This window comes from Pollicipes pollicipes, unplaced genomic scaffold, assembly GCF_011947565.3.
Source record: "Pollicipes pollicipes isolate AB1234 unplaced genomic scaffold, Ppol_2.1 Scaffold_6138;HRSCAF=7277_pilon_pilon_pilon, whole genome shotgun sequence".
Taxonomy (NCBI): domain Eukaryota; kingdom Metazoa; phylum Arthropoda; class Thecostraca; order Pollicipedomorpha; family Pollicipedidae; genus Pollicipes; species Pollicipes pollicipes.
Window position 1 is genome coordinate 25092006 of NW_023596818.1, and position 13746 is coordinate 25105751.

At 52.5% G+C, this 13746-nt stretch overlaps 1 protein-coding gene across 1 annotated transcript; it reads right to left on the reverse strand.

Moving 5' to 3' along the window:
• Nucleotides 1–1047: 1047 nt before the first annotated feature.
• Nucleotides 1048–8571, reverse strand: LOC119106340 (uncharacterized). The gene is made up of 4 exons (XM_037229959.1): nt 8363–8571; nt 4840–5077; nt 2192–3956; nt 1048–1263 (listed from the first exon to the last, which is right to left on the reverse strand). The coding sequence occupies exons 2-4, from the start codon at nt 5017–5019 to the stop codon at nt 1127–1129; spliced, it is 2082 nt and encodes a 693-aa protein (XP_037085854.1). The 5' UTR covers nt 5020–5077; nt 8363–8571; the 3' UTR covers nt 1048–1126.
• Between the last annotated feature and the right edge of the window lie 5175 nt (nt 8572–13746).

Here is a 13746-nt window from a genome sequence, read left to right on the forward strand (position 1 = left end):
ATAGATTACATGTGCGATAAAAACATGGGCACGCTTGGATTTACATGAACACGGTCGGTCGGTAAGCAAATGGGCTGCATTCCTAATATCTACAGACGCGCGCAAAAGTCGGATAAAAAGTTCCTAACGAGGGGAAGTATCACATCAGGTTATTCATTGGTACACTCGGAAAATACCACAAAAAGCTGTTCAACAATTGCTTCCGACCATGGCCAATGTCCAAAATACAACAATTGGTCCATCGACATTGCATAGCAGGCAGGCGAATTCCACCAAGCACCAGCACAATGGAGTCATGACCACCCAAACAGGCGCGAACGCGAGTCATCAAGGCGCAATAAATATATAATAACGCAGCATTACGACAGCGGGACAGCACGAGCCCCCACAGTCGACATTGAGCTTCGGCGGACGCCTCAGCCGACGGTCGGCCCGGCCCAGCTGTCCATGAGACTCAGACGCCTGCTGGTGGTGGGCCGCCCACCACTGACGACGACCAGTGATGGGAGCGAGGCCGGCAGGTGGCGAACTGGGCCGGGCGCACGCCAGCGACAACGGTCTCCATCCGATGAAGTTAGTGCACTGGGCGGCTTCCGGCTTCTGACGCGACCGCGCCGCGGCCGAGTGCGCCCCTGCTTGCAGGCCGGGTGTCAGCGCCCCGTCAACCCGTACTATCGAGCGTCGCTGGGCCGCCTCTGCGATACGGCCCAGACCGGACCACGCGGTGGCAGCAGCCCGCAGCACAGGGCAACACCAGCGCCACCGCGGCGCACCGCCAGTCGGCACCACACGGTAACGCCGTCGACACCACATGGCAACACCATCGCCAGTGCGGCAGCGGTGGGCGCCAACATCAGCCCGGCAGCAGAGAACACCGTCACCAGTTCGGCAGCAGCGGGTGCCGTCACCAGTCCGGCGGCGGCGGGCGCCGTCACCAATCCAGGAGCAGCGGGTGCCGGCACCAGTCCGGTAGCCAGCGGGCGCCGTCACCAGTCCAGGAGCAGCGGGCGCCGTCACCAGTCCGGCAGCGGCGGGCGCCGTCACCAGTCCGGCAGCGGCGGGCGCCGTCACCAGTCCGGCAGCAGCGGGCGCCGTCACCAGTCCGCCGCTGGCCGGGTGCGTCCGCTCAGAGCTGCGTCTCGTGCTGTGTGTAGCCGTGCCGGCGCGGCAGATACGGCCGCGGCCGGATGGCCTGCTGGTGCAGCAGCATACTGTTCCGCAGCATCGTCTCGTTGTCGGCCTCGTTCTCCGAGTCGACGTCACCTGTGGAGCGGAGGGCGAGGTCAGGTCGCACTCCTCGGACAGCACAGATCGCAGACCGGACTCCTGACAATGTCCCCGCGGCACGCTCGTCCAGCTCACAATGCCAACATGCGGAGGCTCAAGAGCAACACCAACTCACGGCATTCGCAGGTCAGTATGGGTTACCGTTCGCCCAATATGAAGAATAGCTGCGATTATAACGCCTACGCTAGTGGCATGGACATTGCATTCCGCGCGTACTTCCATGCGCCCGCTGTGGGCGCACGAAACTTTGCCCATAGATAAGACAGCAGTATTAGCCTCATTCCTCGGAAAAACCGGGGGAATGGAAATATAGTTTAGTTGACATTTCAGCAGTATGCCTTTATCGTAACAAAAGCAGAAGTAAATTAAGCAGAAGTATTCAATGAAACGTGAAAGCAACTGGTAGTAGAGCATCATTTCAATTCGATGTGAAAATGAAATACATTCACTTCTGCTTTTGTTTCGATGAAGGAATGTTGCCGAAATATCAACCAAACTATATTTCCATTCTCCTGCTTTTTCCGAGAAATAAGGCTAATACTACTGTCTGATCTATGTGAATATGTGTCTGTGAATATGTCTGTGTCTGTCTAATATGTCTGTGAATAATGTTCCTTGCTAACGAGCTGAGCAACTTACGAAACTTTGCCCAGCAAAGGGGCTCAGTGCAGACTACGCAATGCGTACAAAGCGTGCCGTCGAGTGATTGCGAACTATATCATGTTCTAATACGTTTCCATGTGATTAAGACAAACCAGCCACGTCACACCATTCGATACCAAAGGAAGATTTCGAAGAGTGATCATTCAAAATGTACGGCCATCACATTCATTCCCCTTTGCGGCAGTACGTCAACGTCCCAGCATGGATCCCCGCCCTCGGCCGCCGCGCCGCCGCCACTCACCGTCGCTGGAGTTGGACGACACGTACTGGCCAGGCTTGACCGGCTTGCCGCGCCGCGTCTGCCGGTAGTACCTGAACTCCCGCGGCAGCGTGTACGAGCGCGGCAGGCTGATCTGGCTGTCGACATCGGACGGCACGCGGCAGCTCTTGTACACCGCCGCGCGGTCGGGCAGGCGGCCGCGCCGGCCGCGCCGCCGCCCGCCGCCGCCGCCGCCGCCGCCGGCCGGGTCAGCCGTCACCTCGTCGTCGTCCTCGTCGTCGTCGTCGTCGTCGGGCGCGCGGCGGCCGGCCGGCCAGCCGTCGGGCTCGTCGTAGACGCGCGAGTGGAGGAAGTGCGGCGCGAGCAGCACCTCGGGCGTGCGGCTGCGCGCCGCCGGCCCGCCGACCGGCTCGATCCAGGGCGGCCGCTTCTGCGGCGGGATCGGCTGACGCAGCGCCCGGTTCTCGTACAGCTCGGCTGGCCGCGGACGCGCCAGCTTGCCCTGCTTGATCTCCTCCTCGATGACGCGCAGCTCCGCCAGCTGCTGCTGCTTCTTCTCCTGCAGCTTCTGCTGGATGTTGACGCGCGAGCTGACCGTGCTGCCCTCGTGGTCGGAGCCGGCGCCGGGCCGCGGCAGCGGCCGCCGCCAGAACGCCACCGAGGGCAGCACCGTTACCGGCGGCGGCGGCACGAACGTCGTCGGCTTCTTCTTCTTGCGCTTCATCATGTGCGGGTTGAAGCGGCAGTTGAACACGCCGATCACGTGGTTGTGCTGGCCGTTGAGGCGCGCGTAGTCGGGCGGCGGCTGCGCGGCCGGCGGCGGCACGCTGCGCCGGCCGCCCAGCTCCGTCGTCAGGTTGGCGTACAGGTTCTCCTTTGGCTTGTGCTCGGAGCAGGTGCCGCCCTGGCACTGCGCGCACGCCTTGTCCACCACCGAGCGCGCGTAGTTGAGCTTGTTGATGTGGAAATACTGGTAGTAGAGCATCATGAAGAGGATGCCGACGATGAAGGCGGCGAACACGGTGACGAGGATGATGTAGTGGTACCACACGATCTGTTCCGGCAGGGCCGCCATCCACACGGACACCAGTAGAGTGTTCTCCAGCAGCATCACACTATAAAATATCACCATCTTTTGCCGCGACTTGGTCTCCTGGAAGTTGATGTAGCAGAACGTGTAGACGTACGCGATCGCAGCTGCAAACACGATCTTCTTCGCCTTGGTGATGCTCTCGCCGTGGAACACGTTCTTCGGACTGATCAGCCAGAGGAACATGGTGAGCCAGTGCAGGCCGATCACCAGGAAGACCCAGTAGTGGAAGAGCGTGGCATACACCGTCAGCGCGAGCACGCGTGACGTCACGGTGCCGAGCCGCCAGAGCAGCTGGAAGATCACGCCCAGCCACGTGAGCACCAGCTTGTGCATGTTGTGCTGGCGCACGTTCTTGTTATACGACGCCAGCGCCCAGCAGACGCTGAAGAGCGACAGCACCGTCGACACCACGTTCAGGTCCGTCACCTGCTGCAGCGGCAGCAGCCGCCAGATGAGGTACAGCTGGATGAGCAGCATCGGCGCCGCCTGGCAGAAGCCGTGCATCATGCGCAGCACGCACAGGTCGCGCACCTCCTGCTTGACGAAGCGCAGGTCCACGGGAATGAAGAGCTTGAAGTAGCGCCAGAGGGCTCCGCACTGCAGCGCGTGCACGGCGACGACGGCCGGCAGCGGGCAGCTGGGCGACGCCTCGCCCACACGCACACTGCGCAGGTACCACTTCATGCTGCACACCTGGCGGCACCGGACGCAAGGCTCGTCAGGGGCGTCGTCGCTCGGGACGGAACGTCACGAGAGCGGCCCCGCGCGCGTCAGGCGAGACATGGCAGCAAAGCAGCTGGGGCACCCCAACAGCTGGTCGTGCGTCGGCAGCGTGCACACCGTGACCGTGTCAAACACGACAAAGGCGACGGATCTCATGAACTCATCACAAGTTGGTGACGGCAGCACTGCCTCTCCGCCATAGACGTAACCATATCAACGCTGACGATCCATTCACATGTACTAGAATTAGGCCGATAGCACATGCAATGTGAGAAACTTCATCATTTTTGAACTCTACACTCAAGCACACAAACTGCCTTAATTTATTTAAACGACGGGTAACGACGGGTGTGATATCAGAGATACCAAAGAAAATATATACACCCATTCTTAAATGTGCCGTGAAAGCTTGAATGTCCAAGGAGAGTCAGAATTTGTCATGGCGCGTCAAGGGTTACTGTGGGATGACATCTGTTGCCTAAAGCCTTGAAACTATACCAACAAAGGAGTGGAACGTAAAAAATGACGCAAAACGTGGGTATGTTGCAGTACATCATGCATGCATCGCCACCTCGTAAGTGACGCACAGCACCCACAAATACATGCCATCTGTTCCTTTTTCCCTCATGGCATAAGAGCTGATTCATACTGAAGGAGGGCCGATCGAGTCAGGTCGTGCTATGTGAAATGAGTGCCCGGTCCGTCAGAGGAGAATACACCCGACCGGACAGTGCGGGCGCAGGGCCATGACTGGTACGCAGCACAAGACACACACACCACATACATACATGGCAGACACTGGACAACACGTCACGAAACAGACCACAGCCTGACACAAATGACAGCCGCTCACCTGACACGTGACCAGAGAGACGATGACGGCGATCAGAGCCAGCGTGAACCACACCAGCTCGTCGTGCGTCAGCAGAGTGTACACGGTGACCACGTCGAACACGACGTCGCAGAAGTAGGACGCCAGGCTGATGATGTTGAAGAGGACATCGCAGAGTGGCAGGAACTCCGGAGTGGTCATGACGTCTTGGCCCGTCCCCTCACCCTGAGCTATGTCATTGCGCCGTGGTGGTGAGTGTCTGGAGCAAACAGAACGCAGCTGTCAACGAATCAGAGCATGACATCTCAGCACTAAATATCAGCAGCTCGTTCGTCCAGATCAGGAATTCTCCATCCCGATGTTCGGCGGCGTGGCGCATCACCGCGCCTCAGCGTCTAGCGCCGCTCTGTGATTATGCGCGGCAATGCCACGAGACGATATGATGCAGCAGAACTTCGCGCCTAAACTATATTTGGTTCCGTGATTGCTGCAATAGATCCCAGCGACCCACAGAACGATGAGTGACACGCGTGTCGAATGTGTCATCTGAGTTGCAGAGCTGATCAGCTGTTTGGCAGTTGAATAGCGCAAAAAAGACCCCCAACATGCAGTGGCTCCGCAACAAGTAAAACATGAGGAGTATCGAGTTTCCTAGTGTCTCTTTCCACGCAATGGCATAAAGCAATGTTGACCTTTGTGAGAATAGGCAGCCAGATCCCCATCTCCCCTACGTCTAGTCTATTCCAGCCGACGTTCAGAACCGTCGTCTGGATAAGCCGGGGGGTCGTCTGTTTGTGTCGGTATGCTCATGCCCGAGGTATTTTACCTGTATGTCTACTGAGCAGCCTCATTGTCAGCTTATCTGTAGCATTAGGGCAGCCATTCCCATCAGTATGCACATTCATCTTTGTCAATTGTTGCGCTACTCTAAAAAATGCTAAATGCTTCACGCTACCATTGACACATTGAACATTTGGAATATGGACACATTGACACATGACACAGATGGAAGCCTCCAAGTGTTTTTAGATTATGGGTGCTGTGGAACTTTTGGGTATGAAATCAACCTAATGGTCCTACAAATCTCTGGTAGGAGAGCCTTTGCCACAGGGCATTACCCTCAAGACAACCTTTAAAAAGGTAGATTTAGGATGCATTATGATCATACCATGAAGCATCTAAACATATTCTACCAAGACTTTGATGTTTCTGCCAGTTGTACTGGCCACATGTCATAAAGGTCAGCCATGAATTTATGTTCATGAGACAGGACAGATATATGACAGATGGATCAGGTTGTAAGTCTTTGCAGGTTTTGGTAATAAAATATACTTAAGTGGTGCTCAGTTTTGTAACTCAAGTCTGGCTAACACAGCTTTCACATTTGAGAAAAATACACATCCATTAGAGCAAATCTGACCTTCATTTGCTTCTCCTTTTCATCATGATTCACACTCAGTTCACAAGTAGGTGAAGCAAGAGAGCAGTGAAAAGCCAATTACATCTGATCAAATCTCTTGCTTACAGATGACAACCTGTACAAACATGTGAGCTGCTGACATATGTTTAAGCTGCTGAACAGTTTGCTGGTCATAAGGCAGCATGTACCAGAAGTTCTAGCTCACAGCCTGTTATAGTTGTATCACCCCTAAGGTAGTTTAACATAGCCAATTAACATGGTCACTCAGAATTTTAGGTCTGGAACCCATGGTTAATGAGAGCAAAATGTAAAACTGATAGTACTGATGGATACAAAACATACATGTCATTGTTCCAGAAAGGAAGTATGTATGGTGACTTCATGATGTTTCAGTCACAGACCTGCAGACTAACCATGAACCAGTCATGTATATAACACAAGCACCACAACTGAAACTACTAACTGCTGATGAACTCAAATAACCAACAAAGAATCACTGTGAATGATCCACATAAAAGTCTCTTGGTCTAAGCTTTGAAGAACAGTACAAAGCCTATCATCCAATACATTTCTTATACAAAAAACAGCAAATCTCAAAGCCTTGACAAGGGCTTAATATTCTGCCTTCTGGTCAATGCCTAGTCAATGATTCAATTACTAATTTTGACAGTCAATTCCAGTATGCAGTTGGTAAGTTGGTGTTTGACGCAGTAGATGATCTGGTCAAGGGCTGCTTGATATCTGCTTCTAACCAGCATCCATTTTATGCTGAAGGTCATTTGTCATCAGCATATAAAATCAATTTCTCTACATCCCAGCTGATTACTGGCTGCTTAGGCTACTTAAAGGTCAGTGAACATTGTGTAATGATTTGCAGATGGTGCCCCCATATGCAACATCCAGTTATTTCCATGCCCATTGGCTCCAGCTGCAGATATTGACCATGGATATTTAAAAACATACTTGATCAAGCATTCCTAACCCATCCCATGAAACAATGTGTGTTTATGTTAACATGACTACCTGATTTTGTATTGCTGACAGCAATCCTGTATCACTGCATGACTGGGTTATGAAGGGCTATACCAGCTTCAAAGTCCTGCTGAGAACTCTTGCACTTTTCATGTCTTACCTTTCCTGTGTTATTGGGTAAAAAGTCAGAACTTGAATTGCAGTAATACTGCAATGCTTCAGTGGAGCTATGATGTATTATAGAGATGGCAAATAAAAAACTGTAGCCCCCAAAAGACCATGCGCTTATAAAAAACAACTGCAACACCATACTTGGCAAGGCTGCTTAAAGAAAAAATATGGCCAACCTTGACACCTAAGACTTCTGGAACTGCCAACTTGCTCAGTCATAACAGGGAGAGCAAGATACAAAAGCATAGATAGGTGAATGCTGGGGTGGTCTGAGGCCTGCTTTAACAAGTCAGTGCTATATATAGTGTGTATAATAAATCTGTAAAAAACATATTATCAGATGTATAAGCATCTTCCAAATATAGCCTTAACTGATCACTCACCTTTAGGACAGCATTGTAACATGTTTCAGCCTTTTTGGTGCTCTTTTCATCCCATGATTTATGGCACTGGCTTCATTAAGAGATGAACATCAAGACCAGCCAAGATATAAGAATTCCCAGAGGCTTAGGGTCCAAAACATGTTTTAAGATATGATCACAAAATGCCACCATGCTAACATTCAATTTTGTACTTAATTGGAATGTTAAATGTGAAATTGAACAAAGAATCACTGACATAATCAACATAAAATCACTGTCTCCCTGCCACTCCCAGTTTCATGTTACTCTTAAGATTATTCATAGTCACTATGTTTTGCTGTATGACTCATACATACCACTACAGAACATAAATACTATCTCTAAGCAATGAAAAGACAAATTTTACATTGACTGAAGCATGATACTTGCTGCTAGGGATGTACTCAGCGCAATACAATATCCACCTAATTGCCTTGTGCCAGGGACAAAGGTGGAGAACGGATCTGTTAAAGCAATATGTTTACCCAGGCCAATTCACCACCGATTTCACCAACGATTTGTAAACTCAGTAACTCAAAAAGCACTTCAACAACCAAACATTGCGAAAAATTCCACCCACCTTCATCTTGATGCCTACTGCTTCTGTATTCAATACCGCCAGTTCTTCACGTCAAACACGTTTCCGAAAACAGCCCTACATCAGCTACATCACATACTGTCACTGGAGGTTCTGGTGACCTGACATCAAATAAGATGCAGGGACTAAGGAAAGGCTCCTTCAGCGCGACCCCTCCAAATCAACACGCACCTATCTCCCATGCCCCAGCACCAGCCCACAACCCACACACGCACATTCCTCAGAGCATCTCGCACTTGCCAGACGCTTGTGCTTGCCGATGCCAGGAATATGCACATTTAGCCGAAGAATAATCCAGTAAATTTGTTTTCTTTCTTTTTTATTTTACTATAAGTCATATGAGCAAATAATTCACTTTATTTTTGTCTTTAAATGATTCGAGAGTAGTGATTAGTGCATATCAGTTAATTCAAGCACATTACTTAAGGCAGTGCGCGCAAATATTAGCCTAGATACGTCAAAAAGTAGACCAAGTACTCGCCAAAGGTTGGAAAAATTTTGGGGTCCTTACCACGAAATATGCATTGCCGGCATGAACCATAACCAGCAGTACAGGGCTGGAGAGGAGTTTCCTATTCTGTTGAGGAGGGATCCAGCCCCCCCCCCCCTAACTTGAGCGCCAGCTCCCCTCAATTATGAGAAGAAATTGAACAAAATTTTAGAAGAAACCTGTTTGTTGGTGTGTCATGGGGAGGCTGCATCTTTTCACTGCCCAGCCTCCAACGACCCCAGTTCATTTTGCGAACTACGCCCCCGCACCAGAGTTTAATATCACATATATTCGAGTACCACCGCGCAGAAAAAGTGAATCAACACCTAAGTAAGACTGATTTCAGTAGCAAACGTGACAATTCTTGTCAACAATAGATTCGTCCCATGATACAGACCAAAAGTCGCATACCAGCAACTGTATTGTGCGGTTGACCTGCATACAGTGGCGCAGGCAGGGAGTGGCATAGGGGGCGCGTGCCCCTCCCCCTTAGGTTTCGAAGGCCCAAAAGGCCTCGCAAGGCTGATAATTAGGGGTCCGAGTTGAGGGCCCCAAGGGCCCAAAGAGGCGGCTTGAGGTCGTATTAAGAGACCCGGCCCGCAGGGCCGGACACTCAAATATGAGAAGGAGCCTTTACACCGATTGGAGGCCTCTATGTCGGTGAGGCACCACCAAAACCGAACACACAGCTCAGTGTCGCCTCTACGCCGGTGAGGCGCCATCAAAACCGAACATTCAGTTCAGTGTCGGCCTGAGCCTGATGGCCTGTTTCCCAAGCAGCGATAGGGCCGGGCTCACGATTTGCATGGATCGGGGTCCCTAGGTCAATGAGGGGCCCCTATGTCGGCTAGGTGCCCACAGTGCCGAACAGGCGGTCCTGTGTCAGCAAGTGACCCCGAGTCGGTCGGGGCCGTATTCGAGGGGCCTGAAGGGACCCGAAGGGCGCCTCGGGACCAAACATCGAGGACCGACTTGAAGGCTAAAGGGCCCGAAGGGCTGACTGTAGGTCACATTAAGGGTCTCCGCCGGTAGAGCCGTGGTCTTAAGTCGTAGTCAGAGTACCTCTTACGCTGATTAGCGACCCGTTGGACAATGCGGGCCCCTTTTTCGGCCAAAGACCACCAACATTGAACAGTCAGCTTCGTGTTGGTCTGAGCTCTGGGGATCCACTTCCCAAGCGGAAACGAGGCCGGGGCCCGCGCTTCGCATCGGTCGAGGCCCCTGAAACATTAAGGGGCCTCTGTGACGATCGGGAGCGCACAGTCAGTCGCGCAGCCAGAACCTTGGCAAAGGGATGCACAGGGTTGACAAAGGGCCCCTTGATGGTGAAAAGGCCCCGCCAAAACATCGCCAAATGCACCCGCTTGTTAGTGGGGCATGCTTTTCACTATTTTTCATTTTTCCTTGTATAACTGGAACAGAAGCCAGAGGCAACCGAGAGATACATTCCGACTAAATTTAATGGAGAATAAACTGAAGTAATCATACGCCTAACGATTTCATGACATAAATCACCAGCGCCCTCCGTTAAACAATGGTCCAGCGGCTCTTTCAAAACTCACAAAATTCAGAAGCTTCGCCATAATATTTATCTGGGTCCTACAGAGATATTAGGGAGCCCGCGAATGTAGATTGTAGAATGTAAAATGTAGGTTGTAGATCCAAAATAGGTCAGCATTTTGCATTCAATACGCCAACCGATGGCATTATGAAAATGCAGCATTCAGTCAGAATCGGTTTGTGGTGCAAAAATACGGCACGTAGTTCTGAACACGTGCGCCCGCAAATCTTAGTAAGCAAACTCGCACCAGGCGTTGTAGTCTCCGTAAGCCGCACAGGGCCGTCTTGTAGCAGATATCAAGTCGCGGCTGACAGATGGACGAAAATAATGGCACGTCTGAAATAAATACCTTAGAGCATCAAAGCATACATTTAGAAGGTAGTCCGGGCATATGTTTCACCAGTGCGATCTTTAGATTGATGTTAAGAGCGGATTGGCATTCACAGCACCGCGAACTAGTGCTGGTTGGGACCTGGTGGTCAGCTTAAACGGTTAGGGTGGAAGCTCTTTGTTTCGTGTTGCTGTAACCGTTCATCTGTCGAGAGGACAGCCTCAAAGTTGCAACGAAACAAGAAAATAATCGCCCAGTCTTATATTCGAAAGGTGAGAATTAATTTTGAAATACGCTCAGAACCATTATTTTACGACGGTCCTTTTCGCGCAGGGCGCGTTTTGTTACTTGCAGTGGCCAGCGCCGTTCGATTTACGGAAACGCCCAAGATTGCGGGCGCGCAGGTTCGAATCTTTTGATGTTATTTGTTTCACTAGTCAAATGTTGGCCTTGTTCAGTTTCAAACCCATTTCGACCCATTCTTTTCAACGCTCGTGAGGCCCTTTATTTATTTCCGGGCAGGGGGTCTCATGAATAGAACACTGAGGGGCGCATTTTTTTCCAGGTCGGGAGCTTAAGAAAATATCTATTTTCCACCGCGGGATGTTTTCCTGCTAACATTCTAGCAACACGGGCGGGATCCCCTGGTCGATCCGGAGACCTGTAGAGGGACACATCATATCACACTGGTATTGGTCCCTTCCTGACGCGAAAAGGCCCTCTGACCTGCGCAGTTGGCTCGGGATCAACAAAAAAACCCTCATTGATGTAACAACATCCCTGATCACCGCAAGTAGTTCAATAATTGGCGCAGAGACTCCAGTTCCGCTTAACGTGCCCATGCTGGAATAGGGCGGGAGGGCCCACCGCTGCGTACTGGGAGGCCTGACTGATACGGGACCCATGCATTATCTCAGTTTGAACACTCATCGCAAGTTAAATTTCCTTTCATTGTCAGAGGGCCCGACCAACGTTAGAGGTTTTCTGTAATTCGGGGTCCCGTCCCCGCCCCTGTTGTGCAAATGTTCCCCTGACCGACTCCAGGCCCATTGTTGACACAGAACACCCTGTCAGGCACTGGGCCCCTGACCGATATAGGAGCCTCACATTGTTGCAGAAGCCCCGACCAATTAAAATCGCAGGCCCGGCCTTGCCCTGCCTGGTAAATGGGCTCCAAGAACTCAGACCGACATGGAACCGACCGTTCGTTGTTGGTGATCCTCAAACAAAGCCTGCGACCAACTCAGGGCCACTAGCCGACACATGACCCCCTGTTAGGCACTATGGGCTCCTGACCGACGCAGGACCCCAACCATTGTTTCAGGGACCCAAACCAGTGCAAGCCGTGGCCCCCGGTATTGCTCCTGCCTGGGAAATGGACTGCCAGGTGTTCAGAGTGACGGGGAGCCAACTGTTCGGTGCTCGTGGTCTCTGGCCGCCCGAGGCACCCGCATTGTCTCAGGGGGTCCTCAAACGGTGCAAGAGCACCTTTGCCCGCCTTGGGAAGTGAGCTTCCAGGCCCATATCGGCACGGAGCTGACTGTGCGGTACTGGTGGTGCCTGACCGACATATAGTCCCAAATCGAATCAAAAGTCCTCGATTGGCGGAAAGGGCCCTTTGGTTGTCATTTGGGGGCCGTGCATGTAGGCTGAAGTCCCTGAATATAACCTGACCGGCACTTCGTGCTCTTAAGCCCTAATCGGGCCCTTGATCGTCGCACCGGGTGTGCCATCCAGGCTCCTCGGACCTCCTCGAACACTGCCTCTGGCTGACCTGGGCCCCTTGCCAACACAAGGCCCCATGCTAGGCGCCGTGGTGCCCTTGACAGATGCTGGGACCCAAACAATTTAGATCAATGGGCCAATACAGAGCCGACCGTGCGTAATCGGTGGTGTCTGACCGACACTAACTGGCCCTTGTTGACTCAGGGGGCCCCTGATCAACGCGCAGGACACCCTGGGTGGCACTGAAGTTCCCGGACTTGTGAACTGTGCCCCTCAATGCAACCTCCGATCGGCCTTTCGGGCCCTTCGGATCCCCAAATTGGACCTTTAATCATGGGTCCTGATGGGCCCTTCGGACCCCTCAGGACCTAAGAGGAGGGGGCACGTGCCCCTGTACTCCCCTGTCTGCGCTACCGCGCGCAGTGCCCAACAAGAAGACGTCTGTGTCGGCAAGGGGTCCCAAATTGGCCAGCGGAACCTTTGCTGGACAGGGACAGGGCCGGAGCCCCCAATGCTAGAGGGTCTCTTACGTTTGTTGGGGCCCTCTGACAATGAAGGGGGTATGAGAACTTGAACTATGAGAGTTCACAATGAGGTAATGGAAAGACATCGCGTTTGTCAGGGCCCACGCGACGACGAACGGGGGGGGGGGGGGGGGGGGGCTCCACCACAGTTCAACCGAGGGCTGTTAAGCGACACAGAAGTCTCTGTGCCGATCATTGAACCACCGGCGGCGATGAGAGATCTTGTTGCGTCAGTTAAGGCTCCTGGGTCGATCTGTGGTGAATCACCTCTGTCACAGGGCTTCCCGCGCTGGGAAGGGGATACATGTACGGTGTGTCCCTCTAAGGGCCTCCGGATCGATCGAGGAACCCCACTCCTATGCTGCCAGAATGCCAGCCGGCAGACATCCCGTGCTGGGACGGAATTTCTCTCCAGCCATTGGCCGGAAACGGTGGTAAGGTATCCCCTAGTACTCTACCCACGGAGCTCCCTGCCCTACCCAGAAAAAGCTTAGGTTCTGATAAACGTTCGATAGCATGGATCAAAGTGAAGCCAAAAATAAATAAACAAAACGTCTACCCATGCCTGCCTGAAAGCGTTTATCGCCTTGCAGAATCGACTTCAGACAAATTGCTGTATTCGAGGTCACATCGCGGCTGGACCAACCCACGCCCAACGGCCAACGGACCAACCAACGGCGAACTGCTACACGCAATGCCGGCGGAGAGACTCTTCTTACGCGCCCCGAGCAGCAC